Source organism: Neltuma alba, unplaced genomic scaffold (genome assembly GCF_004799145.2).
Source record: "Neltuma alba isolate B1F8T4 unplaced genomic scaffold, ASM479914v2 tig00012795_pilon, whole genome shotgun sequence".
In the NCBI taxonomy this organism is placed as follows: domain Eukaryota; kingdom Viridiplantae; phylum Streptophyta; class Magnoliopsida; order Fabales; family Fabaceae; genus Neltuma; species Neltuma alba.
This window is the reverse complement of record NW_021637194.1, coordinates 285,714-312,895: the sequence shown is the minus strand read 5'-3', so window position 1 is coordinate 312,895 and position 27,182 is coordinate 285,714. Positions and strand designations below refer to the sequence as shown.

At 37.3% G+C, this 27,182-nt stretch overlaps 5 protein-coding genes across 9 annotated transcripts; 2 read left to right on the top strand and 3 right to left on the bottom strand.

Moving 5' to 3' along the window:
* Window positions 1-1,299: 1,299 nt before the first annotated feature.
* Window positions 1,300-2,467, top strand: LOC114730989 (uncharacterized). Its single transcript, XM_028918112.1, has 2 exons — window positions 1,300-1,748; window positions 1,848-2,467. The coding sequence occupies exons 1-2, from the start codon at window positions 1,620-1,622 to the stop codon at window positions 2,082-2,084; spliced, it is 366 nt and encodes a 121-aa protein (XP_028773945.1). The 5' UTR covers window positions 1,300-1,619; the 3' UTR covers window positions 2,085-2,467.
* A 2,254-nt stretch (window positions 2,468-4,721) lies between these two features.
* On the bottom strand, window positions 4,722-8,417 carry LOC114730983 (E3 ubiquitin-protein ligase RHF1A-like). Its single transcript, XM_028918102.1, has 8 exons — window positions 8,101-8,417; window positions 6,786-6,832; window positions 6,597-6,659; window positions 6,398-6,509; window positions 5,951-6,267; window positions 5,708-5,815; window positions 5,245-5,623; window positions 4,722-5,141 (listed from the first exon to the last, which is right to left on the bottom strand). The coding sequence occupies exons 1-8, from the start codon at window positions 8,263-8,265 to the stop codon at window positions 5,115-5,117; spliced, it is 1,218 nt and encodes a 405-aa protein (XP_028773935.1). The 5' UTR covers window positions 8,266-8,417; the 3' UTR covers window positions 4,722-5,114.
* A 2,127-nt stretch (window positions 8,418-10,544) lies between these two features.
* On the top strand, window positions 10,545-14,024 carry LOC114730984 (DEAD-box ATP-dependent RNA helicase 58, chloroplastic). 4 transcript variants are annotated; one of them, XM_028918104.1, is made up of 10 exons: window positions 10,545-10,681; window positions 10,946-11,039; window positions 11,130-11,239; window positions 11,358-11,480; window positions 12,098-12,202; window positions 12,318-12,476; window positions 12,570-12,638; window positions 12,814-12,903; window positions 13,305-13,439; window positions 13,575-14,024. In XM_028918104.1, the coding sequence occupies exons 1-10, from the start codon at window positions 10,646-10,648 to the stop codon at window positions 13,836-13,838; spliced, it is 1,185 nt and encodes a 394-aa protein (XP_028773937.1). In that variant the 5' UTR covers window positions 10,545-10,645; the 3' UTR covers window positions 13,839-14,024. The 4 variants fall into 4 exon arrangements, with proteins under 4 accessions (XP_028773937.1, XP_028773936.1, XP_028773939.1 ...); XM_028918103.1 differs by having other exon boundaries at window positions 13,299-13,439; XM_028918106.1 differs by lacking the exon at window positions 12,098-12,202 and having other exon boundaries at window positions 13,299-13,439.
* Window positions 14,025-14,470: 446 nt separating this feature from the next.
* LOC114730982 (glucose-1-phosphate adenylyltransferase large subunit 1, chloroplastic) lies at window positions 14,471-19,581 on the bottom strand. The gene is made up of 15 exons (XM_028918101.1): window positions 19,322-19,581; window positions 18,652-18,765; window positions 18,235-18,408; window positions 18,027-18,119; window positions 17,794-17,877; window positions 17,632-17,687; window positions 17,246-17,339; window positions 17,060-17,172; window positions 16,867-16,939; window positions 16,485-16,565; window positions 16,094-16,180; window positions 15,521-15,625; window positions 15,212-15,318; window positions 15,065-15,125; window positions 14,471-14,724 (listed from the first exon to the last, which is right to left on the bottom strand). Exons 1-15 carry the CDS (start codon window positions 19,556-19,558, stop codon window positions 14,623-14,625), a joined length of 1,581 nt encoding a protein of 526 aa, XP_028773934.1. The 5' UTR covers window positions 19,559-19,581; the 3' UTR covers window positions 14,471-14,622.
* Window positions 19,582-23,265: 3,684 nt separating this feature from the next.
* LOC114730986 (peroxisomal adenine nucleotide carrier 1) lies at window positions 23,266-25,979 on the bottom strand. Of its 2 annotated transcripts, none has more exons than XM_028918107.1 (5): window positions 25,542-25,979; window positions 24,751-24,982; window positions 24,135-24,281; window positions 23,856-24,016; window positions 23,266-23,678 (listed from the first exon to the last, which is right to left on the bottom strand). In XM_028918107.1, the coding sequence occupies exons 1-5, from the start codon at window positions 25,682-25,684 to the stop codon at window positions 23,402-23,404; spliced, it is 960 nt and encodes a 319-aa protein (XP_028773940.1). In that variant the 5' UTR covers window positions 25,685-25,979; the 3' UTR covers window positions 23,266-23,401. The 2 variants fall into 2 exon arrangements, with proteins under 2 accessions (XP_028773940.1, XP_028773942.1); XM_028918109.1 differs by having other exon boundaries at window positions 24,751-24,939; window positions 25,041-25,692.
* Between the last annotated feature and the right edge of the window lie 1,203 nt (window positions 25,980-27,182).

Genomic DNA, 27,182 nt, shown 5'->3' with positions numbered 1-27,182 from the left:
AGATTTTTTTATTTCTTCAAGTTTGCAACAGGGTATATAATGTTTTTTTTTATCAGAAAAAATATACCATTTAACTGTCAGCTATCATAGTAAAAAAATTATATCATTCCGTCGTATGAAAAATAATTTTATTTGCATAATATAAATTATAAAAATTAATATATACGTCAACCGTTAGAGAAAATATTGGTACTCTCATAGCATAGTTCAGGTGAAAGAAATTAATGGAGTTTTCTCTATTATATTACTATGAAAAAATAATTTATCAGTCATTATAAATTTTTTTATTGGGTTCTCGTTCCGTTAAAGCCGTTAATCCCTATGTTCTTCTTCATTGATGAATGCTCGAGGCACTGTTTAGTTCTCATTTCACAAAATTGTAACTGACAGAGCAAGCAAGCAACTGCATTTAATGGTAGATTCAGTATTTTAATTCTTTTTGGTACACATTCAGTGTTCTAATTGATTCTTCAGATAGTAACAATATGAAAGATGGAGGGCGAGGTGTTGCCGTTGGAGGACGACTTTTTTTCTTCTTTCTTATAAATGACTTCACAAAAATTTACAGCCAAAAATTTGAAAGGAGCCATATCCTTTAAGAAAACATTCGTAATAGGAGAAGATACCAACAGTCCTAAAGGATAAGGACACTAGGAATCCAATATATTCTTTTATTTTTTGGCAAAAGGAATCCCATCTTTTTGAAGCTTAAGTACTAAGGTACTTTTTGACGCCCGGCACACACGCTATTCTGAGTTGACATTCACCTGTTTTTGGTACAAAATCTTTTAGACAGATTTGTAACATATGAATTGAAATAAGTTAATCACGATTATCAGATATATATAAGACATTTTCTTTATTAATTTTATCACAAATAACTTCTTCACACAGCCATTTATTATAGTTAATTATGACGAAACAACTACATTTACTTGCTAATTGTTAAGGTCATAAAATGAAACTATAAAATTGTCATCATCAGTCAAAATCAACCCAAGGTGAATTGTCGCAAAGACTGTCGTGGGGCTCCACCGCAGCAAGTTGCGCAACATGCAGATCCCACTGTCAGTCACCAAAATGGACTTTTATGTGTGCATGGTGGTTCAATCTTAACCGCGAGTAATCAGCAGAAAAATATAAAACTACAGATAAAGACCTTGAGTTTCAGAACTATGTTGATACTTGCATGTGCAGATGAGGACTAAAAACATTATGAACCATATAACATGTTGTTTTACTGACTTACTGTTATTGGAGAGATGAGAGAGAGAGAGAGAGAGAGAGAGATGTTCATAACCAAGTATGCAAGAGATTGAGTCTATCCTGGACTAGATATCTGGATATGGGCTGTTGTCTACTGTTCTCATCTCCTTATGCTTGAAAAGGATAATTATCCCCACACAACACACCTCCATGATTCTTGTGGGTCTTAGCCAGATTGGCCAACTGTGACCATATGGTCCCACCAACCCACATGCCCATACACCCTTATAACTCACCCCATCCTCTCACTCACCCTTTTGCCCCTTTATAAAATCCTCTTCTCTATTTTTACACTTTAGTAGTTATCTCTCAAGTTACATCCTTTTGGGTCTCAGAACAGAATACTTCAGGTGATGGATGTTGCAGTGGAGCTTGAAGATGATCTCTTTTTTGCAGACTTGAGCAAGCAGATTTCTCTCCTGATTATGGATGAAGATGAACAAGAAGACCCACTTGCTTGTTGTCCTCCTGAGCCCCTTCAGGTTCTTATCTTTCCATTTCTGAAATTTAACCTTAACTTGTATTGATGTATGACCAATCCGAACCTGCCATAACTTGTGTGTCTTCTTCTTCTTCTTCAGGTTTTCTCAGGAGCAATAATTCATCCTCCTCCCCTGTCTGTGATAGTGTACGAGCAGGGTGTGAGAAGAGCAAGCAAAGGGACAGGGGTGTTCATCCCTCAGTCCACACAACCAAGAAGGAGGCAAAGAAGAGGAAGATCTGCTTCATATGCAAAACATCAGAAACCATCTGAAGATACAAGAATGGTTTCTCGAGCTCCTAATAGCAGTTATTCTTTCAGATCCAGAAATGGCTGACGCGGACAGATCTGTCTCCCCAAACAAACAGAACAGTTTGATAAATCCTAATGATTTTATATTCCTTTGCCAAGCTTAGTGGATTATTTATCGTGGGTCTGATTCTTTAGTCTTTAGGCAATAAATTATTATATTGTCTCGGTGATTGATAAAAATATATATAGGTTTCTACCGATTATGTACATGGGAAAGCCTTTATTATATGTACTCTGCTGCCGAGTGTATTCATGGAGGAAGGTTCATCCAAGGTTTTGTGCCTTTCCAACATGTGGACAAGTATGGGTGTTTTGCAGTTTGACTGCATGTATGTCTCTAGGTTATTGTTTCATTGATAAGCTTGTCCTTGATTACTCAATAATATTAATCATACTATTCCTTAACAACTTGCAAATACCCTCGTTTTGCCTTCTGCCATATTGTCAGGCTTGTGTTTGAACATGGAAGCAAAAATATGTTCTCTTCTATAAAAGGCTGCAAATTACGAAAAGGATATTTTATTCGCTTGCAAGTCGTGATCAATTAAAAGTAGTAACTGCAAACCTTCAGTTATGATTAAAAAAAAAACAAAGTGAAACTTCAATTTGCTTTCGTGCAAGACAACCAGAAAGAAAGAGTGATTAGAAACTATTTTTTTGCCCATGCATTCATGCAGCAGACTCTGCTAAGCATCGTTGGCAAAAGTATGAATATGATTAAAAGTTTACAATTTGCAAGCATAACTTATCTTAATAATTGAATTGTCAATTATTCTGGTTTCACTTTTACCCCAACCGTACAAATTTTCATTTTTTATTTTCACCGTAGTGAGTGCTGCTCATTATATCAAATTGTGAAGTGTTGTAAATATGAAAAACTTGCACGACAACACATAGGACATAAAAAAATAGATTTATAATCTGGTGTTGTTCACTTGATTATATTCCTTCTAAAACTACTCGGAGCAATACTAAGATTTGGTGTTTAATAATGTCCTATAATAGTTGCCATTTCATGTTTATTATTCGTATTTGCGTTGTCTTATAAACAGATTAATTAATTACTTATATTTTTCATGTCGTCCCTCTTTTTTTATTATTCTATTGTAAATTTTCTCTTTCCTATTTTGGTGTAATCCTACAGGAGATTTGTTTTTGAGGCTGACGCCGACAATCTCTCGTTATGGGAAACATCGTTATCTCATTTTCTTAACGATTCAATCAATGTTGGTTGATGGGAAAGAAGCAGCTAGGGATTAATATAGTTTGATACCACGACATCCATTTCGAACATCTCAGCAGGAAAATAAAATTGTGAAATACTGTTTTTTTAATCATTGTATGTACCCAAATTCTTTATTGCCTTGAAATATTTTTGCTTCCATGTCATTTGATTGCACAAAAAAAAAAAACTAATTTTGAAAATACACACCATATCTCATTCGCATCCCATTTCAAATGCAATGTCGAATCACTATCCTGCATCACATCATATTTATCTTGAAGGGGCATTTTTTTGGTGGGGAAAAAAGGGGACTTTTCAAGTTCATTTTAACACAGCTTGCAATAAGCCATGTGAACCATCTTCATCTTATAGGGTCCCGGACACCGCCAGCCAATGGACACCACCATTGATTGGATTAAGAGCATGTTTGGATTGCAGTTTGGAATTGCAGTTGTGTTTTGAAATCTGTGAAACTGGGGTTGTAAACTAAGTTGGATAAAAACTGTTGTTTGACTGGGCTAACTTTTTCAGCTAACTTCTGGCTTTCAATCTCAGTTAGACTCAACGGAAAAAAATCTGATTTTTCAAACTGCAGTTTCAAACGGTGATTATTAAAAATGAGCATCCCAGATTTACCCTTATATTTTTCCCTCTACCTTATCTCCTTTGTTAGCATAATAAGCTTTTATTCAGACCAAATGAATTTTAATTTATATTCATGTTTGTCTATTGTGTATATTTAATTAATTATCTACAATGTGTTTTCAAATTTTTCTTCATAACAAATATTTTTATTTTATAATTTCACAAATAAACTATTTATATTTTATCATAATAATTTTACGTATTTTCTAAACTATTATCACATTAAACACAAAATTTCAAACACTACTATTCAATAAAATCCATACCGTTTTCAGTCATTTTACAACAAAGCTAACTTTTTTATTAATCATCTAAACAACTTTTAACTTTTTCAATTGATTTTTTAAAAACACTTATCCAAATATACCCTAACTGGCTTTTACTCTAACTTTAATTATAAAAGTCAGTTGAGTTAGAAGTCAGTTTTACACAACACTAATCTAAACATACCCTAAGTGTCACCTCTGGACAAGGGAAATTGATCCCACATATTTCATTGGAAGTTTAAAGCATGTACATATCCACACGCTTGTTCATTATGAGTTTAATCTGCTTATCTTCATTATACTGTGCTCATCATTAAATTTCTTCAAGAACAAGCTGCTTTATGCTAAAGGGGCAATGAATACCAATGCTTCACATTTTTAAAGGGAATCAAACCAGAATATATTGATTAGAAGCTCTTCAGCAACAATGACGAAAATGAGACACGACTATAATCTGCTAACAAATCTAATTTGCATGTTCCTTCTTTAACCGACGGTTAATTCCGTTAATAGAGCAAGAAAACAATTTCAGGTTGCTTTCAATCCTTAGAAGATTTTACCAAATGGCACAATCATATTCCTCTCAATAAGTTGCTAGATTCGTAGATTAAAGTGGAGAAAGCAGACAACCTCAGTATTATTTGACCGCAATGAGCGATATACTAGCACGTAGAAGAAACTATAAACAAAGGCCGAGTATGGATAACCATCCATGCATGTCTATACTATAGTGATAAGTTCATTAAATAATCTCCCTCGAGGTGAAAGCTCTGGCTCAGCACATTGTTTATAATTCTTAAACTTCATGGGCCAGTAACAACAATGCCGGATGCATATACCAACGGGTAGATTGGTTTACAAGGTCATCACTTGCACTGCATGCTTCTTCTTGGACAAGTGAGACGACATACCAGCCAAGCTAAGTCTTCACCGCATCACACCCACTCTGGACGTTAAAAATTACCAACACGGAAAGAATCAGCCAGCTTTCAAGAAATAAAATAATTTTCAAAATGATTGAAAGCAGGGAATTAGATGGATGGATCAACCTGAACATGTGGATGAGGGTACCCTACTGGACTAACTGTGGCACTGGAAACCTGTGCAGGTGGACCTGATCTAACATCATGAATGACTACTCCACTCTCTTCCTCAACGGCAGAGTGAAGAGACTGTCCACTACCATTTTCTTGGACAGTCTTTCCTTTAGAGGGGAAGCCAGAAGTTCCCTCGGTAGAGCTGGGCATGGAAGGAGAAGCAGTAGCCTGTTTTGAGCCGAGATCAAGGCGTTCAATCATCCGTGCAACACCAGCGATGCCAGCATTCATCTCACGCTGAACACCTTTACTCAGCTCTTTCACTGAGGCATTATGAGCAAGTAACTTCTCTTTAAGACCACGTGTACCTTTTGAAATAGATTCTTTATATCTGGTTCAAGATTTTATTATAAAAAACATTTATCAGTGGGATAATCATAGGAGCATCTGGGATTAAATGTATAAATTTGTTTACCTAGCTGAAGCAGCAGAAAATTTGGTCTTGATGGACTCAGGGAAAGTAAACATCTCAGAAGTGTTCAGTCTTCTCACACTCTCGGATGGTGGCTGGCTATAAAGAACTCTGGATACAACCCAAGAGATAGTAAACATAAGAATGATCGATGGTCGAATGCTCTAGGGCATGCCATAAACCTCCTGATAAAGAACTTATGTCACTGCTTTATAATTCATATTCAAAGTTTGATGCAACCAGTACCTGGCTTTGAAAGGGTCATGGGTATCAGGAGTGGAATTTCCTGGAATTGCTTCAACAGAAGAAGGGGCAGGCGGTGGAGGTTGAATGCCAGCAGCAGAAGTGGAACTAGGTGAACTATCTCCAGAAGGTGAAGTTGTATGCACTGGTTGCAGCCCAGAGACATGCAATGAAGATTCAACTACAGGAATCCTAGATGGACCTACTCCAGATGATCTTTGCACATCCCTTCTACGAAAATAATGGGCTCTACTTGCAGCAGCAACTAGGTGCTGCATAATTTGTTCATCAAAATCGGAGTCATCGGAACAAGAATCATCCTGCAGTAGTATATTGAGCCTTGTCAAATAGACTGATACTGTTTCATAAACTGACGCTGCATTACATGAATAAATACAAATAGATATTGAATTAGAAAACAGATTCATAACACTTGGAAATATTGCTCACCTGTTCCACATTAAACCGTTCAATGGGGGTACGAGGATGTGGGAATGCAGATGAATATGAGCCTCTTGACCTTATGCGTTTTTCAGCTTCCACCGCAGCTAGAAGTTCTTGGCTGCAAGGTTGGTGATTAAGGAAAATAAAAAACCATAACAACACAAGACATACAAGAAAGAGACAAATTTTCCAAGAGAATATATACTTGGCAGGGTCCTTCAAGACAAGTATCTGCCAACAGATTGGGCACTCCTTGCTTCTCTGAGACCTAAAGATAAAAAAGTACAATGTTAGAAGCAGCCTATTATATTATTGTCTATGTGAGTGAAAAGCATAGATCCAGTTTATTATATTGATAACAAACATGATCTCCCTACAGAGCAGTCAGCCTTACCATTCAAGAATACAGTGCAGATGATATTCATGTTTGCAATTTGTTATCTGAAAATTTAAAGGAGGTGTGTCAATAATTGTTGAGCATTTATAAGCAAGACATTCATTTCTAGATTGCAAATAGATCAGACTAGGGTAAAGTTCCTTAAGTGATAGCCATGGGGTTTTCCAAGAAATCCATGACATGGGAATAGCAGAGGAAGTTTATTAAAAGGTTCAATCATGTAATGCCCCACTGTGAAAATTCAACTTCTCAAATACCTTTCAACTGCACCTAAATTTTCTCCATTTCAAAATTTCTTTTGAAAATCAACCGAATGTAATTTATCCATGCATGAAGCACAGCTTATTTAACAGCACCAGCCAAATAGCCATCAAAATTTACACATGAATACAGATAGGAACCTGATTAACGTGAATAACTTATTTGCCTCAAGTAATTCAGTCTGAATTCTCATATAACCATCATGATTAGATGTCGAGTTTAAGTGGTGCAACAAAAAAGAACAACACAACTGTCTTCTGCAAATATGCATATAATTGCAAGAAATCACATGGGCAGTTCACCTATTTCTGGTTGCTTCAAAGCATATAGTTTCCTGTTCATGGTAGCATGATTCCACAATCTGAATCCACTAACAGATCTAGATCTACATGTTATATTAATTGGTTTAAAATATGGAATAAATATTTAAATTTCTTCAGCAAGCATGCGTATACTCAGAAGGAAGCACATGCATTATATATTTTTTTGGCTTGCTTCGATATGAATCATTCCTCATTCTGCTTAAATAACTACCACAGCAAGGCAAAAGTTCCCCAGGGTTTGTATCAGTGAAGACTGACACACACTGATCCATACAGATATCTTCAAAAGATAATATACTAAAACAGTACATTTTTCATTGAGTTCCTAACTCCTCAACAACAAAATGACCCTAAATTCACAAAACGAGGATCAAGGCAGAGACATATCAAAATTCTGAAGCACATCAATCGCTTGAATTAAGAAACAGAGCACTGAACAGAATTTCAAAGCCGGACATCCTTCAACATCGTAGGAGAAATAAGATTAGAACAATGTGACAACGAAAAACTCATGCCCACGAAAGAATAAAATGCGGCAAAATTATGACTCGATTCTAGACTGATCGTGCTTCCGAAGCAAGCGAATACCCAAAACGATTCAACAAATAAGTCCGTGGGAATACACTACGGTCTCTCCTCAGAGTGTATAACTCTACACGATCCCAAATGCATACACTAAACAGAGAAGAAGTGGAGTCAATTAATAAAAAAGAGGGCTCAGATCATACAGTAGCAGGGTCATCGGTGCTGAAGGGCTCAAGACAAATACTGCAGAAGTCCTCGGAACCGTCGTCGAAAGCTGCAGAAGAGGATGAAGCCGATGCGGGCAGAATGTCGGGCATGGGTGTAGGAGGAGGAGGAAGAGAAGAAGAAGAAGAGGTGAAATTATCCATTGATCGCAAACACAAAGAAGGAGACTTGAGATGAAGGAGAGGAGGAGGAAGGAGGCCAAGCAGAAAAGAGCCCTAAAAGAGTAGAGGAGAGAAAGTAATAGGTCAAAGTAAAGAATGGTACAAAGACGAGAGGAAAGGGAAGCGGGCAGAAAACGCAGGAACAATCCGGTTCACACGCTTTGATGAAATCAACCTTATTATATTTATTTATTTATGGTTAAAATAATGAATCTGAAAATACTATCTCGTAATAAATTTTAAATGAATCTCATTAAAATAACTGTATATTCTATTCATTATACGTACAAATACAAATATACATAAGTCACAGTAAATGGAAAAACGAAAGGCCCAAAGTCTTGGAACAAGTCAAGCGTCAGAGCAAGAGAGGTATTATTGACGGAGGCGCGTTTGGTAGGGCACGATGGGATGAAGAGGACTTTCGGTGCTCTTGTCCCCAGAAAAAAAAAAAAAAGTTTTTGGGTTCCAATCTCTGAATAAGAAACAAAATTGGTGCGGTGGATCCTTCACAGCACTCCCTTTATCCTGTAACCTTTCTTCGGTATTCCATCACACATGACACATGCTTCTCTTTACGTTATTCTCCCAGCATACACACCCATTAGCAGATAAATATGTACCTGTAATTCTCAACACCTCAATGGCTCAATTATTACCTCACTCTCAAACCTATTTCTTCATATCGAAGTACCAATCATGGCCGCTTCTCAGCTCTCGTCAGTCGTCATTCACAAGCATTTCAGACCACCTAACTCCTTATGCCCCTGCCTTGGAGAGCATTGTTTGTTTGAATGGAAAATTGCTCTCTTTCTTTAATACCATGTTTTATGCAGAGCGCTTCAAAATTGGTTTAAGCTTCTTAGAGGAATATCAAGAAATTGAGATTTTTTTTTTTTTTGGTTATAGCAGATTGTTTGTAATTGCGATGTGAGTTAAAGCTGTGTTTTTATTGGTAGCTGATTAGTTCTGCTTCAGAATTGGTGTGAAGCATAGTGTTTTTCGTCAGCAATAATTGTTTCAAGGGGAAGCAAGAACCAGAGGCAAAGAATCGAACTTTCCCATTCACAGGAAGATAATCAAAACTTTCAAATTGCCCCATTAATCAATTGCTTGCGGCCAAAACCGAAATCATGTTTGTGTTTGACGACAATGCCACCTAAAATTACATGGGATGCAACTGGAACCAGAAAAAGGTTTTGGCAGTCTCATTAGTCCGGGGAAACAAGTTACCTCATCATACTTACCGCCCCTCCAAAATAAAACAGAGTCTTCTTTGACAGTGTACACAAAGTTCACCTCTTTTTCCAAGCTCTTATAGCGCAACAAGACACCTTAAATTATCCCCCAGTATATGCGACAATGGCGTTTTGAAATATTCTTAGATTCTCGAAACGCAATAAAAGGATGAGTTGTGATTTCTCTTGTTAGAGTTGGAGGCTGACTAAGATCAGTAATCACGACTATCTCCACCGTTCAACTTGAAGCCCCTCTTGTCATCGCATCAGCAAGCTTCCTCTGTTCACCGCCAACTGACCGGTGACTGCCGAACCACGCAAGTGGCTGCGTTTTTCTGTTCATCAATGAAAATATTTTAACATCTAGCTCGATATACAAAGATATTGAATTTAATTTTCTCAAGGAGACGCTGGAAATACAAGTTACAACACGGAAATCATTCTACCTAGTACCTAGTATGAGTCCGATTTTGACCAAAAAATGGAAAACCGGCGTGAATCAGATATATTCTATGGAATAAGCCACTTATTTGATGGCAATATTTGAGCCATTTTTTTTCTTTTTGGTCGAACTTTTTATAGATGATATAGATATAGATTTCTGTGCTTAATCTCACGCCGCACCGTTTTAAATCTGGACAATGCAACGCATCGTTTTACTCAGGAACAGTTACTTTGTGACTGGAGACGATCGTCATCTTCATTTCAATCTACTGTCACTTTGCGCTTTGCAACCGAGGTGCCATGCCGTGAAAAGGAGCTCTGAAAGAGCCCTATTGATTACGTTCTATCGAAATTCGTAGTCTCACTCGGACTTCTTTCTTCCACACTGCTATTTGCCTCTCCTCTTGCTAATCAGTAGCCTGCCTTTCTTTATGCAACTGAGGTTCCATGGATGCCTTCTCGCCTGCACAGCTTGTTCCCATTTCCCTTGAGAAGCCAACTCCTACTTGTTTTCTTTCTCACTCACAAAATCATACCTTCAATTTTTTCTTTTCCACGTATCACGTCAACCCTGGTCTCCGCTTTATCTCCAAGTTCAGAACTCCACAATCCCTTTTAAATACGTCTTCCTTGGCCCCCGGAGCAGTTGATAAAATTGGTTCTCATGCGTTAAGAGAAATATGCGAAGCCCATGTTCCCCGGCATATATTAGACAGGCAATCTCTGAACTTTTCCTTTTCCCTCTTGCTTTTCAGAATTGCCCTCTCTCTTTATGCATGTTGTGTTGTGAGTGGATGTGATGACGAGTTTCTTTCTTTCCAATGTTGATTATTTAAATATGTATATCATCTGTGAGGCCAAAAATAAAACGTGGGTTTTGACGACTCTGGTGATCTTTTTATTATTTTTGGTTTTCTTGGGGGAACTATTGATTGTATTTTGACTAAAGGAGATGATTTGGGTACTGTAATATGTTTCAGGATGGAAGAGATTGGATATGTCATGCCTACAGATGTCCAGAGACAAGCATTGCCTTCTCTTTTATCTGGTCGCGATTGCATACTTCATGCTCAGGTTAATTTGCTTCTCGGATTTGGTTTTATTCTAGTGAAACGGCAAACATTGCCTACTGATGTAATCTCGTATTATTTCTTCTGTAGACAGGTTCTGGGAAGACGCTCGCATACGTGCTTCTGATATATTCCGTCATAGACGCTGCAAAATCTGCCGTGCAAGCTCTTGTTGTGGTGCCCACCCGTGAACTTGGCATGCAAGTAATAATGCCAATGATGTTGTGATTGCATAGTTACATGCTAATTATATTCAATGCAATGTACCAGAGGCGATTCCCTTGGAAATGGCTAATGCTAAAATTGATTTTTTGACGACAAGGTTGCTAAAGTTGCTAGGATGTTGGCAGCAAGTCCGACAGAGGTTGAGAAGGAGCACAAGTCATATACCGTCATGGCTCTTTTAGATGGAGGAACATTGAGAAGACACAAGAGTTGGCTAAAGGTACTACTGTCGTAATTTACTGTCCAAGACACCTTTTACTTTTACGAGCTTTATTCAGTGAATTTAAAAAAAAAGGAAAACAGAGACCGATTTGGTGTAAGTAGTTGTTGCGGGCCATTCAATGTCTGTAGAAGACTGCTGGATTCATTTCTCTATTTTTTTTGTGACTGTGAAGGAACTTTTACCTTTTCAGTTGAGTCTGATGATTTTTGCTTGGCCTTTGATCAAGTTTGTTCAAATTGTTGTTTCCTCTGATCCAATTTATGCAATCTTAGACAATAATCAAACAAATTAATTGATTTTAGATTATTTAGATTGTTCATTAGACGTCTAGAAGATCCAGGATTTTGAAGGACCTATTTTGTCCGCTTGACCTGAGGTTGCGAATGTTGGAATGGGGGAAAAATCCTTTTGTTGGGATTAGGTCAGTTCTTGGCCTAACTGTAAAACAGGATAATTATGCTCTTTTGGATGTTATGTTGACTTTATTGACTGCTTAGCCCAAGAAATAAACTCCTAAAAGATTTGCAAATATCCATGAAATGGATTTGAACTGTTGCAATAAGTACCTCTTTTCTGCTCATCAAGTCTCCTTCATCTAATCTTTCAAATTTTAGGCAGAGCCTCCAATGATAGTAGTCGCAACAGTGGGGAGTTTATGCCATATAATTGAAAGACAATTTTTAAAGCTAGAAACTGTGCGGGTGTTAGTAGTGGATGAGGTAAAGTATTTTGATCATTGAAACTTGTTTCGCTGCCCTTTATGCTTCTAGGTAATAGATTATTATCAATGCTTATAATTTTGAAAACTGAAGCTTTGTGTTTTTGTTCTCTTAGGTTGACTTTATTTTCAATTCTTCAAAGCAAGTCAGTTCCCTTCGAAAACTTTTAACTCTGTATTCGTCATGCAATAACCGTCAAACGGTTTTTGCCAGTGCGTCTATACCACAACACAGGCGATTTCTTCATGATTGTGTGCAGCAGAAATGGACTAAGGTCAGCTGATGAAGCTATTTATGTTTTTCTTTGAGTTACCCTAAGCACACCACTGATTTCCTAATGGTCTTTGTCTCCATATTTATTTTCTAGAGTGATGTGGTCCATATTCATGTCAGCCCAGTTGAGCCCATGCCATCACGCCTGCATCATAGATTTGTAGTAAGAGATCTTAAGTATCATAGCAATTTTGTTATTCTTTCTTGTACATTGTTGGCCTATCTGCCTGCTACAATTATCTATACTCAATCACATCTTTTCTGTAGGTTACTTATTTCTTAAAAGCCTATTGTGTATTTGGGCTGTTGTCAATTTATATTGCTGTTTCAATCAACAGGTATGTCATAGGAACAAGAAGCAACAAACCCTGTTATCTTTGATACAATCTGATGCACCTGAGTCTGGCATTATATTTGCCAGTGAGCAGGTCTGAGAAAATATCTTCTTTAGTATCCTCTTCTTTTCTTTACATGATTATTATTTAAGTAATTTTCCTGTGCAGTTTTTGGAATGCATCTTTAAAGAAAAAACTGCTGTGAATTCCATCATCAATATCCGCTGATACAATAATGCAGTCTGGTCTTGAATAATTATTACTCAATGCTATTTTTTCAGTGCTATTCGAAGTCCATGCTAATCAGGTGCTTGGGAAACTAGGTAGAATCAAAGATTTTAGATGTCTTATGCTAGTATTATTGAACTTGGTTTCTTGTACCTTCAAATAATCATCCAATATGTCTGCATCTACTGTCTTTTGATCCAATCTATGTGAATATGCTGAAAGTTCTTTGTAGTCTGAATATCAGATTCTTATTTATGCAGTCTAAGAGGTCAAAACAGGCAGGAAATGCTCCATCAACGTCCCTTCTGGTTGACTTTCTGAAGACTTCATACCAAGGTTCTTTAGATATCCTCCTCCTTGAGGAAGATATGAATTTCAATTCACGGGCAGTTTCACTGTTGGTAAGTGCCATTCTTTGCTTGGGAATTGGTATATGAGGCTAAGATGAAAAAGCTGTTCCCATTTGAAAACCAAATTAGAACTGCTGGTCCTTGCTCATGCTAAGCATGGCTCCATATTTGCCATCTTTGATGCAGGAGGCAAGGAAAGGTGGCGGCTCTCTTCTTGTAGCAACAGATATAGCTTCAAGAGGAGTTGACCTTCCGGAAATGTCCCACATTTACAACTTTGATCTGCCCAAGACTGCCATAGATTATCTTCATCGGGCAGGTAGGACTTGTAGGAAACCTTTTTCTGACATGAAATGTACTGTTACCACTATCATAGTTCCAGAGGAGCGGTTTGTTCTCCAGAAGTATGAAAATGAGTTAATGTTCAATTGTGAAGAGCTTACTTTATAATCCATATCTTAACTTCCACGCGTATTGATTAGATGGCATATTCTGCCTCAAATTGGCTTTATGATTAGTCTGAGTTATCCTTCCAACTTTCAGGTTATTCATTATGTTTACATTTGTAGAACATTGTTTGGATCAAAAAAATTGATTTCCCTATCATAATGTTATATTTTAGAAATGTTGTGATCTTTTGCGAATTTGGATGAGACCTAGTATTGTATTTCCATCTTCTTTTTTTTTTTTTTTTGGGACCTGGTTAGGGATTAGAGGATAATCTTCGCAAATGATCCGAGTGCCAAACAGAACTTTGCTAAATATCATCTCAACCAATCGTTTATTATCTATGTGGTTATATTTTGAAACTACTAATTGGCGTGGGTTATATCTTTAATTATTCTGGTAAAGAAATATCTTTCATTATGGGATAGAGCATTGAGTAACATTCACGTTGCAGCTCATCACTAATCTACTGCACCTATTTAATACCTAAAATTTCTTGCATGAGGTTTGTTAATTGGAAATTAAGAAATGGAGAAAAACTCTTGTTTTTGTAACCTCCATTGGTATATAGTATTACTTTAATTGCGAAATACAACCATGTCACTTCTCATTCACCTGACATCTTGGCCCTTTCAGTGTGAAACTTAATTTCATTGGATATTTTCTGGAAATTGACCATTGATTTATGGTAACAAAAAATAAAAGTACTGACTCAATTTCAATATTTATTTTTTCTCGATTCTCAACCTAATCCATGTCAAAATAGATAAAAGGACGGAGGAAATTATTATATTACGAATCCATCTTCGATTACTGAGTTCTTGAATATAACGGTCACTCCGGACCGAATGTAGAACCCTTCTGAAGATCTGTCAGCCTCCTGTATGCCCTGCAGTTCATATAAACCCAGAAATTTTAGTGCAAAAGTGACCGTTAATAATCACCATTTCTCTTATTAGTTGTTGAAAGTTCTGTTGAAGTCACATGACCTCCAAGCGTCAAGTATTTTTCTTCTTTGAAAATTCATCCACTTTACTCCTGAATTAAACACACCAGTTTAGTTCTGTTTTGCCTTCCAACAATCTTTATCTTTATGGATGGTCGGCCATAGTTAGACTATGTGTATTAGTTATGCTAAAGTGATTTCGGCGAAGGTGGGTGTAATTTAGTTAGCATGGCATAACCAGCTCTCGTCTACTTCCCAAGAATGATGATCGGAAAAAATATACCTCTGAGTTCGCTATGATAACATTCTTTCCGATTCTGGCGTTTTTGTCAATAATGCAGTCTCTGTAGATACGGGAGATGAGCGATGAGAAAGAACAGTAAAAGAAAAATGGTTAGAACATAGAAAAATGCCAAGTTGTAGATTGTACTTGATCGTTGTATTTTCTCCTATTCCAATAGGTACTCTTCCCTCCGCCAACAGTGCTGCTATTTCAGAGTCCGTTTCATAGAAATCAGCACCAAGCATCACTGTATCCTGCTTACAATAATGATACAATAGAGCTAAATGAGCGCACCTGACAAATAAGCAGGTTATTATAAACTTGCACAAAGAACTTATCAGAATTTCACTCAACAACAAACCCCAGAATGATTAATTCATGCCCATAATGTAAGCAACTGGAGAATAATCAGATATCTGCGCACAGCTGTTAAAACTGGAAACTGAGATACGAAACCTTCAAATGAACGTTCGAGTTTATTCTGGATCTGATTCCAACTACACTGTGTTCTATCGAGGAATTGGTCAAGAAGCTTCCATGCGATATTATTGAATCAGCAATCTGCACAAGGACAATAACAGTTTTGATAGCACCTTCGAAGTTGAAAGCAAACTTTTCCCCGGTAGGAGGGTGTTAAAACACACTCCGAACGAGCTGAAGAATCTGGACCTCCTACTTTTGAATAGATTACTATTAATATGTTTCCAGGGGCATGTATATATGAAAAAGCTCTCTATACATCATTAATATCGTTCACATTTTGATCCTATATATTGATCTTAATTTTTCAATTAGGGTCAAAGGTTATTGATGGTTTGGTGGGCGAGGAGAAAACTCTCACGTTTCTTTTTCTTCTTCCCCACTTCCCCATTGGACCTTTCTGCTTTTTATCCCTTGGCTCGTCAAAGAACCCACCAAATCCTGAGAATACTATGAAGCAAGAGATTTAGGGTATGCTGCATATTGCTTCTTGGCGTTGGTTCCTTTTCATAATTCGCCAAGAGCAAGTTCAAAGGTAGAGAAACTAACCTTGCAGTTGTCAATCTTTGAAGGTGGTAAGTTCCTCCTTGATGTATACATTGGTTTTGCTGCGTCATAAAAGCTAAACCTGGGAGGCTGCATTGAACTATATTAGTGATTGAGCGAGAATAAATTAGTTAAGAAACTACGTAATAATTATTGCAATCCAGTCCACTATTTTAGCTCGATTAAGTGAGCAGATTAGTTTTGACAACTCAGGTCTCAATCATTTCATTCATATCTGTGAAAAAATTAGATAATTTTAAGTATGCAAGTAAGTTGATTTCATATGTTTGTTCAGACTATGATCATCCTCGACAATTTCTCCTCAGCGAAAAATTTATATACATGATGCTGAAGATCAAGAAAAGAGGCATTGACTGGTATATTTGACGCTCACATGTTCGGTGAGGGCTAGATTTGCCTCAAAGAAGGATCTGATGGTTCCTATATCTGCCCAGTAATCATTGAAGAGATAAGCCTGCATGCGTAATTTTCGTTATATTAGTAAATAGTTGTAATATGTGACAGTAAACTTTTAGATGGATCCCGGGGTAAGTGTCCACTTTCTTTTCCACTCTGCTTGAACCAAAATATGAAGTGGAATAATTTTTCATGTGATCTCTCCAAAAATTTGATTTGCAACGTTCTTTTTAAAAAAAAAAAAAAAATTCCCCTCTTGTCAGGTGTACTGAGCATTACAGTGGAGCCATAAGTATGAAAAAATATCTTAGACAAGCGTGTAGACTTATACATCAGTGTTCTGAAATAATTAGTCAGACCTTCATGTAGAATTCTCTGGCCGAGGCAGGAATGACCTCTGATCCAAAGTCATTTGCAGTTGGGAAACGCCACCTGGATGACGTATATTTATAGCGCATAGCAAAACAATTAGGTCTATGATGGGGAATCAAGTTCTGTTGTTTGTATATTTCTGTACTTTGAGGTAATAGTTCAATAGATAGTTATCAGCACCTTAATAGGTTAAGAAGTATCTCCTTCCTGAAAACGTACACTCCCATGGAAGCAATATATGGTTTCTTTTGAGCCTCCTCCCTTGAAAGGCCCAGCACTGTTGTATCTACTTGCTGAAATATGAGCAGCATTAGCGTCCTAAATCTATGAAACTTGTATTAGCGGTATGATAGACGTGAGGTTTACCATTGCTTTCAAGTCTTCCCCCTTGGGCTTTTCACTGAATGAAAGGATCCTTCCTTTGTTGTCTATCTTCATTAGACCGAAGTCTGAGGCGCGGCTACCATGAATGCACAGTAGAATTTCAAATATATGTATTTTGATAATCATGGAAGTTGGAGATGAATAGAACAAGCTCTATTACAGAGTTCATTAGAGTAAAAAGATAACATCAGAGGACCAAATTTACTGTAGTAGCAAACACTAGACCTAGGTATCCTAGGATATGTTTATTTGCCAGTCAAGTATGATGAAGAGGAGGTTAATCAATAATGATCCCCAGCTATATATTTGAGGGTTCATACATGTTGAAATAAGCTTACGAACAATCCAATATTTGAAAAGTGGCCTACCTATCATCCATAGGCAAACAAGAAAGAGTTATGTCTGCACCGCTCTGCCGGTGATTCTGGAAATGAAGATTATCCCAAAAGAAATCCAATTGTCAAGCTTTCGAATGTTTTCATAGAACCGGGGGGGGGGTCATTGTTTGATTTAACTGTAGAGTTCCTTACTTGAACAAAGTCCATATAGTCCATCCTGTACAGGTGATCCCCGGAAAGAATCAACACATCTTCAATGTCCTTACTTCTTGCATCCTGCATCATGAAAGCATCCTCTAAATTGTTTGAAAAATGATATTATACGTGCAAAATAGTTCTCAAATTTTGTTCGCTAAATAACTCCCGTCAAACACTTAAAAAGAGAGTTATCTCACAGAACATGGTTGCTCTTATTTCTGTAATACCTCAAAGAGCCAATGGAACTGACGCACAGCATCTGCAGTGCCCTGAAACCACCTTTTCCCTGCTTCCCCTGGAGTTTGAGTAGCCGCGAGAACCTGCAGAACTAGCAAATGCAGCCTCAACCGATCTTTTTCGAATCAAACATGCTTCTAGTTTACTTAATCATCTAATTTCCAGAAGTCTTTAATGGACGCGGTGGCCCTCAGATACCTCGACATAGCCATCTCCGAAGGTAACCCCAGTGCCAGAGTTGTAAGCACGAGCAATATGCCTGTTGAGTGAAGCTGAATTGAACTGAGTGAGAATGTAAACTTTGTTGATCCCACTGTTGATGCAATTGCTCATGGGCACGTCAATTAGCCTGTAAGCGCCTCCAATAGGAACCTACCACAGAAAATCCCACACAAGATCATCAGACTCATGTGGCTCCATATAATACTATCCTCACCAAATGCACTATTGCATTAAATTCGTTAAGCAGAATCCTTCTGTAAAGGTATGATTAAACATGTAATTATCCACGAATATTGCTTCTTTATAATTCACTTTATTTCTTGCATAGCTGAGAAGGTTGATGATTAAGAGAAAACAAAATAAAATGAGGAAAGATCAGAAAAAGAGGCATACAGCAGGTTTGGCACGGCGCTTGGTGAGAGGGAAGAGACGAGTTCCAGCTCCTCCGCCGAGTATAACTGCTACAACTGTCCGTGGGTCCCTTCTTTCCATGTCCAGGTCCCTTAACTGCACTTGCCCACAGCATATGATGCTTAAATTTTGGGACTCAGAAAGTAATGGGCCATTCAAAATGGGCTTTATTCAACTCAAATAGTTGCTGATAAACCCAAATCCTATCCCCCAAGGGAAAGATTCCCTGATTTTTGTACCCACCCACCTCATTTAATTTCATGAACAGCTTTAGCAGAGGCAGAGGAACATTGTACCCCAAAAAAAAAGTGCAAAGGAACGCTGTATATACTTTTTTGGTACCAATGAGCAACCTTTTGTGCATATTCCTCAGTCACAAATGAGTGTGCTGCAAGTTTATTTAAATAAACGGTTTAAAAACAAGTAGAATTGAACTTCCCAAACCAAGAGAACTTGGTATCATTGGGTCACAATGCCATTGGCTTGTTTCTTGACCTTAACCATAGTCTCTAAATATAATGCCAACGTTTGGCATGCTGCTTCACCAAAATACATGTCTAAGCTACCATCCTATTCTTAGTTTTGTTTCTTGTAAGTGGATTTGTGTTAGAGCTAGGGGAGAGAAGGAGAAGAAAGTGAGGTTGAGCTTAACCTTGGATGCAGTGGGGACATCAGCAGTCAGAGACATGTAGATTGGTTGCATGGTATTGTTTTTAGTGCAATGAGAACCATTTCGTTGTTGCGAAAGTTTGGGAAGCATGAGCTTCTGTCCCATGAGTTCCCCATTGGAGAACTTCACGCGCTTGCAGTTCCTGCCGGCCAATCCCCTTGCTCTACGTAACTGGACGGAGGCCGACAGAGATATCCGGCAATCCGCTGAGACCGCCATTTTTTCAGGAGAGGAAATTCAGTTGTCAGTGAAGGCCATTTGAATTACAGGGGAGATGCAAATGATGTCCTACATATGAAGCTGAGATTTGCTTACGTGGACACTAGTCTATTGGAGGATTGGGCCACGCTATCCGAATTCAACTGCATCCACCAATTTGGTTTGTTTGTGTCCGGAGGATCTGAATTTGCGGTGTGAAGTGACAATTTGGCCCTCCTGGATTTTGGAATTTACTTAATTACCAAATATTCTAGTGGTTCAGACCTGGACTTTGCGATTTAATTGCATGAGTGAGGTGGAATGATCCCTTATTCCCTTGGCCACCGCCAGAACTTTCCCACTTGAAGAAGATAGTTTTCAATGACAGAAATTGGTTTGTCTTGAAGCGTGGAGCAAGGATACAGGGCAGTTTCATGATTTTGATAGGCCATCAGTTGACATGAAAACTTAATAAGCTGAGAGTAAAGTTATCAACTTTCAAGCTGATTCCTCTTGTGTCAATTGAATGATAAATGAACAGATTAACATATTGGATGTTAGTCAAAACAAGCTCCTCGTCATTTTGGCCAGAAAAACTATGTTATAAATAAAGTTGTGATACTAATAGTTGATAGGTACAAAAAGGCAATGAACTTATTTTCACAACGACTACTCTTGCCTCTTGGTACCGATATAAAGCAGAAATTTAATATGTAGTTAACACATTTTTTTTCCCCAAAAAAATCCATCTGGCATGAACCCTGTCTTGCATGTTTCCACTCTGAAGAAACCAAAATGACACCATTTCGCCCTCAAACGACCTTTGTCCAAATTGACTTTGACGAGGATCCTGACGGCCCTCCCCAGTCCCAATGCGTTGGAAAGAAACGCATGGCGTGCACCGAACTATGTCGGTGCTTTCCCGTTGAGAATAATAAATATCTTATTCCTCCGCCTTGGAAGGAACTGTAGGTAAGGTGACGACTGACAAGCACTGAAGTACCCCCAAGAATTAAGTCAAGAAAACCAGACTCTGGAAAAGAAAAGGTCCTCCACCAAACAAGTACCGTCAATGGCGTTGGCCAAGTTTTCTCTGCATTTCTCGCTGCTTGCTTCCTCCATTCTCTTGAGTCACACAGTCAAATGCAGTGACGACTACTCTCACTCGATATTCTATCTTCCACTTACCATTTTTCTGGGATTAGCTAATTTCATCTCATATTATATGTTTCTTCCCCCCCCCCCCCTCCTATCGAGCAATTCTTGCACGAAAGCCTTTCTTGCTTATTTAAATCATCTGCCCAGCCTCTATCAAATTTAAAGAGTAATAGTCCTTTTTTTTTTTTATGAAATATCATGGTATCTACTGGGTACCTAATGACTAATCCCTTTACTGGTTTGTAGGCACCTCGATGGGTGGAACAGCTGGTCAAAGTTTTAAAGCTTTTCCATATCCAAAATAAGGATCAAACCCTCGACACTTTAATGGAGAATATGCCCTATGGCTAACCACACCTTCCGGGTTAGAGTAATAGGCCTTTTGATTGCTATACTTGATCATTTATTGTTTTTTTTTTTCATCTATTTCTGAACAGTTAAAGGGCGCTGGATTGGAAGGGGAACAATGACTGATCCGGGATTACTGAGTCAGGGTTTCTGATTGTATAGATATGCTCATCAGAATTTTCTTGCATTTGGGTACTGAACTTGATATTTCTACATACTACCTCCCAATCTTAACTGATTGATTTTTATTTTGATTTTAAATATAAGACTCCAATCTATTTTGCTTATTATATTTATCTTTTTTTTTTTCAAAATGGTTCTTTGTAATAATAATAGTTCTAACCAATACATTTATTAGTAAAAATATTTTAGGAAAAATAATACTTATTTATTACAAATAACTAATTTAACTAGTTTTTTTTTTAATTTAGTTTTTATATTAAACATAGCAGGTAGTAATTTTACTACAACGATTTTTCCGAGAGGCAAGAACAAGGTTGAATCTTCCGTAGGATTCGATCTTGATCTGGTTGACTCTTTCCCATACCATTGGAGCACTACTAAACTAATGCTACTAATCGGTTCGGATTAAATTGAAAAGATGCTGCTGCAGCGGTCAATATCCGTTTATTTCAAATCTTTATTTAATATGATGATGTTACTCTTCCGATCCTTAATATAAGATTTAATTGTTAAATTAATTTTAATTTTAAATATAGTATTTATTAATTTTTTTTTAAAATTACCTCTATGAATATTTCCCCAATCATAATGAAGTAAGTGAGAGAGGAAGGATATTAAGAAAGATGATTATGATATTCTAAGAAAAATATATCATATTTCTTATAATTAACTAACTTATCTAATTTTTTTAATCTAATCAAATTAGCTAAATGGGTTTTATGTTAAGTCATGGAGGAATATTGTTTAAGTCCATTGTTTGGAAAACAAGATGTGTCGCGCATCCTTGAAACTGACAGCTCAGTAAAGATTACATCTTGAGAGTGCGTTTAGATTCTCGTGATTCCCTTCCAGATGAGAAGGATAATCTTTTCCAACGAATCAATAGTTATCGAGCTTCCTTAAGCTCGGCACCTCTAACATAGAATTAAAAGCAGAGTATCTTGCTGATAAAATAGAGTAAGACCAGAGAGGTCTTTCTCGTGTGAGATAAGGCTACAAAAAACCACTGATTCTGTGGTAAAAATATAAGGCACGCTGCGCAGATACTCGGCATTGTAATTTGTCGGCAGAATGGAAAGGAAGGCCTGTGCAGTAAAGAAGCATTCTTTTGCAACCTGCTACGGGTATCTCAATTTTAAATTTGGAAGTGCTGACATTGCTCATTTGATTTTGAGGTTCAATCATAAATGCGGTTCAAATTCATCTTCTGATTCAGTTTTAGGATGTAAAGAGTATGAAATTTAAGCAGATGGCAAAAACTCACTTTTTTCCTGGGTTGAATTCAAAATTTGCTGTTTTGTTTTTGCCACGGGGCGTTCAGAATTACTTTTGGCCGAGGCATTTTAACTACGTTCCGTGAGATTTGGAAAAAGAAAACAAGTATGAATTCGGGTTTTACAGAGAACAAGGACACTAATAACGTGTGTGTGTCTCTTTCTCTCTATCTATCTATATATATATATATAACCATAGCACACCCAATTATGAACTCATTTTTATTGGCCAAAATATATTATGAACTTTGAGAACAGATCATCATGCAGTCTTTCCCAAAAGATACATCAGAGAGAATCCGGCCGTCCTATATGATAGGAAATCCATATTCCATAGCATACCTTGTCAATGCTAAAAACTTTAACAATAATAATAAAAAAATCCATCATCAATGACCAGATTAGGTGCAAAGAGTGCAGATTCAGCATTTCATTGCACTGCTTACGATGGGAGGTCCATGCCCCGTTACGAGCTGACGTAGACTTCTAACTAAGCACCAATTTTCCTCCATGGAAGACAACCATGTAAGCGGAACCTCTCCTTTTCTTTTCTTATCCTCTTTCCTTTCTTTTTTTTTGAACCATTAGATTAACATATTTTAACAGTTTAGATTTTAATTTCTTATAAACTATTTATAAAAAAAATTTAAAAACATTTAGTGTATTTGCAAACTATTAAAATTAAATTTAATATAGTTTGTAATTTCTTATTTATTTTCATAATTTCATATTTTAATAATAATTTTAAAAAGATTTAAATCTGAACTATTAAAATATTAATTTAATGGTTAAAAAAGGAAAAGGAGGAAAGAGGATGAAAAGGAAAGAAGAGAGGCTCCGAATCCACCATATAAGCATCTTCTCGGATGAGAAATTGATTCGTGAAGTACCTATCGCTAACTCAAGCTTCCTTTACTTTGGGAGGAGTAGACAGATACCTGCCAATCATGTGCATCAAAATCCATGACGTCTTCGTGATCTTTTCCTTTACCATCAGAAGTAGCGCTGCGCTCAGAACAGTTTTCAATATCTGCGCCTGCAATCCGTTGAAAAACCCCAGCAAGCCTTCTCTTCTCCAAATAGTATAGAGTGCACCTGAGATTGTTCGTTGTGCTCTTCGCTCAGCTTCTGTACTCCGATTGTCATCTGACTCAGCTGATTGAATCATAACCTTACACCTATAGGCAGTTTAAAACAACTTTCATCACGTAGTCCGCAAAATGGCCCAAGCAAATAAATAAGATGAAGAGAAAAGGCAGCAGAAACTTTAGATATGAATAAAATGAAATGTCCCCTCCTTCTTTAGGAACCATGTTTCCTGAATGAGGGATAGATGAATTGACACGACCATCCACCTGATAGCTGGGTATGTTAGGCACGTGGCAACACATTTTGAGACTGCACCCAGCATGAAGGCAGAAAAGGCAGAAAGAGCTTCCGGGGACGACTTTGCACCTATTTTCTTGCTCATCTTTCCCTTTAGTAGTCTCTGTTTCAGTTGATCATATGCCGTATACTGTCGGGCAAAAATAAAAACTTTTCTGAATTTAGGTTGTTCTCAAGCTAATCTGAAATAATATGAAAGAAATCCCTCTATGCCATGATTGTATACATATTCTGTGAAAGACTAATACCTGAATAGACGGGTTTGATGTTAAAAGAAGAGATATCCCGAGGCCATCAAATGCCTCACTCCATGTACCCTCCGAAAGGGTCTTCCAAAATCCCTTGGATTTTCCAAATTCGCTAGTCTGCATCCTTGAGGCTGCCGTATCTAAGGGCTGTGAAGTACAACTAGATGTTAAATGTGCATGATAATAGGAGTCATAGTCACTGAATAATGATTCACCCAAGAACAATGAAAGCATGGTTTGGATGCTTTTGTTACTGATTACCAGTTGGCCCATTTCTTTTGATTTTAGCAATTAAAAAGTCCGCTTGGAAAAGTCTACAACATTGTTTGACTACATTCTTTTTCCTGCTCTCTTGCCTTTGTACATAGAGACTCTAACCTAGAACCTTCCTTGTATACCCATCCATTCAAACCACCTGAGCCGATATCATAGATAATTAAAACTTTAAACTGTACTTAATGTCTTCTTGTGATGCCTATAGCTGAAACTATCAAAGGAAGAAGAACTTGGTTACATGCAGCAACCTACAGCTCGAATTATTAACCGCACTACAACAGGCACATGGCAGCTAACAAACAAAAATTCTGATCTGAAAACGTTGATAGCTATTACTTGCCTGTGTTACTACTATTGTACAGACCCCAGCAGCAGTGGCAACAACCAAGTTTGCTTTCGTTCCGATGGTCTTCTTTCCAGTTTTCTTCAGGTATAACCTCCTAAAGTAGCTGTATCCATAGAAATAAAGAAATGACGAAATGAAGGATTGGATGTTCTTCGTCCCAAGGCCTTGGTACAGTGAAAGCACCTGACGAGTAGAAATAGCTTCCCATAAAACATCAGAAATATTCCTGCATGAGTTAGAGCAAACAAGTTTACTAAGCGTGATTAAATAATTTAATAGTTAACCTTGGAGTGACAGTAGGAAAAGCGGAAATGTGAAGTTGGCAATACGCGGTTTATTGTTGAAACCATCGATGATTTTTCCCCCTTCTGCTTGATCAACTCAACAAAATTTTCCCATTACGCTCTGCTGCTTTCTTTTTCCATACTAGGTTAGTAGTGGATGGTTAATACTGAGCATGGAAGACCAACTACAGAAAGATTTACGCATGTTCCTGATAGTCTGCTGTTCTACTCGCTAATGAACACGCCAGTAAGATATACTCGAAACTGGATTTGCCAACAAGAACAGTATAGTTGACTTATCACTTTGGCAAACATTATAATGTATAATTTCACGCTGATAGTTTTTTTTTTTTTTTTGGCCAACAATTTCACACTGATAGTTAAACAAGCTACTTCAAAGGAAATCGGACAAAAAGATTAGAACATCCTAATATAATTAACATGATGCAAATTGTAATCCAACTAACAAATACTGATAGAATTGTCTGGAAATGATTCAACCTGTATCTTCGCTGTTGTTTAGCCTGAACTTCAGCTTGATATTTGGTCTTGCAAGTATCGAGAGGGTACAAGACGGTTGTGCTAACAAGGGAACCAATGGCACCAGAAGTTGCTTCTGACAATGATTCCAGATCAAGCTGCATCTTTCCTCAGAAAAACCAAAGATAGATGGGAATTGAAATAGATTATCGGAACTCAGGCAGGAAATGGGATTTCATGGGAAGGAAACGAAAGCTTCTGAGGTTGAAGGCGCAAAGAGAGGCATGAATTGACCAAAAAGGGTGTAGAATGATTCAGCGGGTAAAAGCTTCTGATTTTTGAGTTAACCCGCTGGTCCGCTGGAGGTCGGTACAGCTGGCCTCGGAAGCCAAAGGATTGGATTGGTTTCAGGCTCTCAGCTCCACAGCTGAGTATCTTTTTGGGAAGCGAGGCGCGGAGAAATGGGCAGAAATCGCAAGAAGTAAGAAATCGAAAATTACATGTACACATGTGCATTTGAGTCAGTTGGGTTTTTATTTTTTTACCCCGTTCAAATATTCGTAAGGGGCTAAAATTTGTAATTGTCCTTTTAAAATTTGAAAATCTCACAAGAAATCCATTTGAACCGCTAATTATTTAGCCCAACTTTCTCATAAAGCAATTTTTATTTCCTCAATTAACCACCACCTATCATAGAGGGGGAGGTTTAAGGTGGAGAGCTTCGTCTACTTGTGTTTGCTTAATAAATTTTAGTATTATTGAAAAAAAAAATCAAAATCTAACACATTCATTATTCAGCATTCTCACTTTACCATCTCAAAGAATCACTTCTCTCCTAAACCAGCTGCGTAAGAAGCTATGCTTGTTTTTCGTTGCGAAGCCAATGCCACATGGGATCACTTCAAGTTATTTGAAAAAAGAAAAAAAAAAAGTCAACACGATATTAATAAAAGGTTTAAGGTGTAAATTTATTTAGAAAGTTTTCACTTAAAAACGTTGTGCATTCAAAAATTTGAAGTACAAATTTATTTTAAAAATTTAAAATTATAACAATTTAATGTGGTGTGAGGCAAAATTATATCTACAAAATTTTTAGGTGCTCAATACTTCTGAATAAAATTTTTCGAAACAAATTTACACATTAACCTTTGATAAAACAGTAGTACCCTATAAGCCAAGAGCACTGAACATAAAAGGTAAACAGTGCTATTGGGCCATGCATTGCTGTCAGGCTCAACCAGAAAAAGGAATACACCAGAAGAGAGAAAAACCCTTTGTAACAAAAAAACCCAGCAGTGTTGTATGCCAAAAAAACGCACCAATGCAGCAGCTTGGCCCAGCATAGACCAGACTCTTCACAGCCGGGAGTTGGACGATGCACTTGCTCATGAGAGTTTCATTATGAAACTACGAATATGATCATAACACACACACACAAAAAAAAAAAAGATTTTTCTTAGACGATTAATAAACTTTTTACGAATTAATCAACCATCCTCGGGATGTGTCAAACTGGGATTTATGATTTATCATGAATTGGGCATTAGACTTATAGATAAAGTTTATCTACCGAATAAATGAATGCATGACCCACCCTTGGGAGAAATAAAAGATAAATATGTCTTGTATTGTTCAGATTTTTCATATTATATTCTTGCTTAA

Bases quoted from the DNA above. Each gene is read 5' to 3' on its own strand.
- LOC114730989 (XM_028918112.1), top strand. From the start codon at position 1,620: ATGGATGTTGCAGTGGAGCTTGAAGATGATCTCTTTTTTGCAGACTTG. The intron at 1,749-1,847 runs GTTCTTATCTTT...CTTCTTCTTCAG, and splicing joins GTCCTCCTGAGCCCCTTCAG to GTTTTCTCAGGAGCAATAAT.
- LOC114730984 (XM_028918103.1), top strand. From the start codon at position 10,646: ATGCGAAGCCCATGTTCCCCGGCATATATTAGACAG. The intron at 11,240-11,357 runs GTAATAATGCCA...TTTGACGACAAG, and splicing joins CCCGTGAACTTGGCATGCAA to GTTGCTAAAGTTGCTAGGAT. The intron at 12,904-13,298 runs GTCTGAGAAAAT...TTATTTATGCAG, and splicing joins TTATATTTGCCAGTGAGCAG to TCTAAGAGGTCAAAACAGGC.
- LOC114730982 (XM_028918101.1), bottom strand. From the start codon at position 19,558: ATGGCGGTCTCAGCGGATTGCCGGATATCTCTGTCGGCCTCCGTCCAG. The intron at 17,340-17,631 runs GTAGGCCACTTT...CATTCATGGTAG, and splicing joins TGTTTGCCTATGGATGATAG to CCGCGCCTCAGACTTCGGTC. The intron at 16,940-17,059 runs GTGCTGATAACT...TACGTCATCCAG, and splicing joins ATACTTCTTAACCTATTAAG to GTGGCGTTTCCCAACTGCAA.
- LOC114730986 (XM_028918107.1), bottom strand. From the start codon at position 25,684: ATGCAGCTTGATCTGGAATCATTGTCAGAAGCAACTTCTGGTGCCATT. The intron at 24,983-25,541 runs GTTGAATCATTT...TAACTCATGCAG, and splicing joins AAACAACAGCGAAGATACAG to GAATATTTCTGATGTTTTAT. The intron at 24,282-24,750 runs GCAAGTAATAGC...TGTACTTCACAG, and splicing joins GTACAATAGTAGTAACACAG to CCCTTAGATACGGCAGCCTC.
- LOC114730983 (XM_028918102.1), bottom strand. From the start codon at position 8,265: ATGGATAATTTCACCTCTTCTTCTTCTTCTCTTCCTCCTCCTCCTACA. The intron at 6,833-8,100 runs GTATGATCTGAG...TTAAATTTTCAG, and splicing joins GCACCGATGACCCTGCTACT to ATAACAAATTGCAAACATGA. The intron at 6,510-6,596 runs GTATATATTCTC...CCAACCTTGCAG, and splicing joins GTCTTGAAGGACCCTGCCAA to CCAAGAACTTCTAGCTGCGG.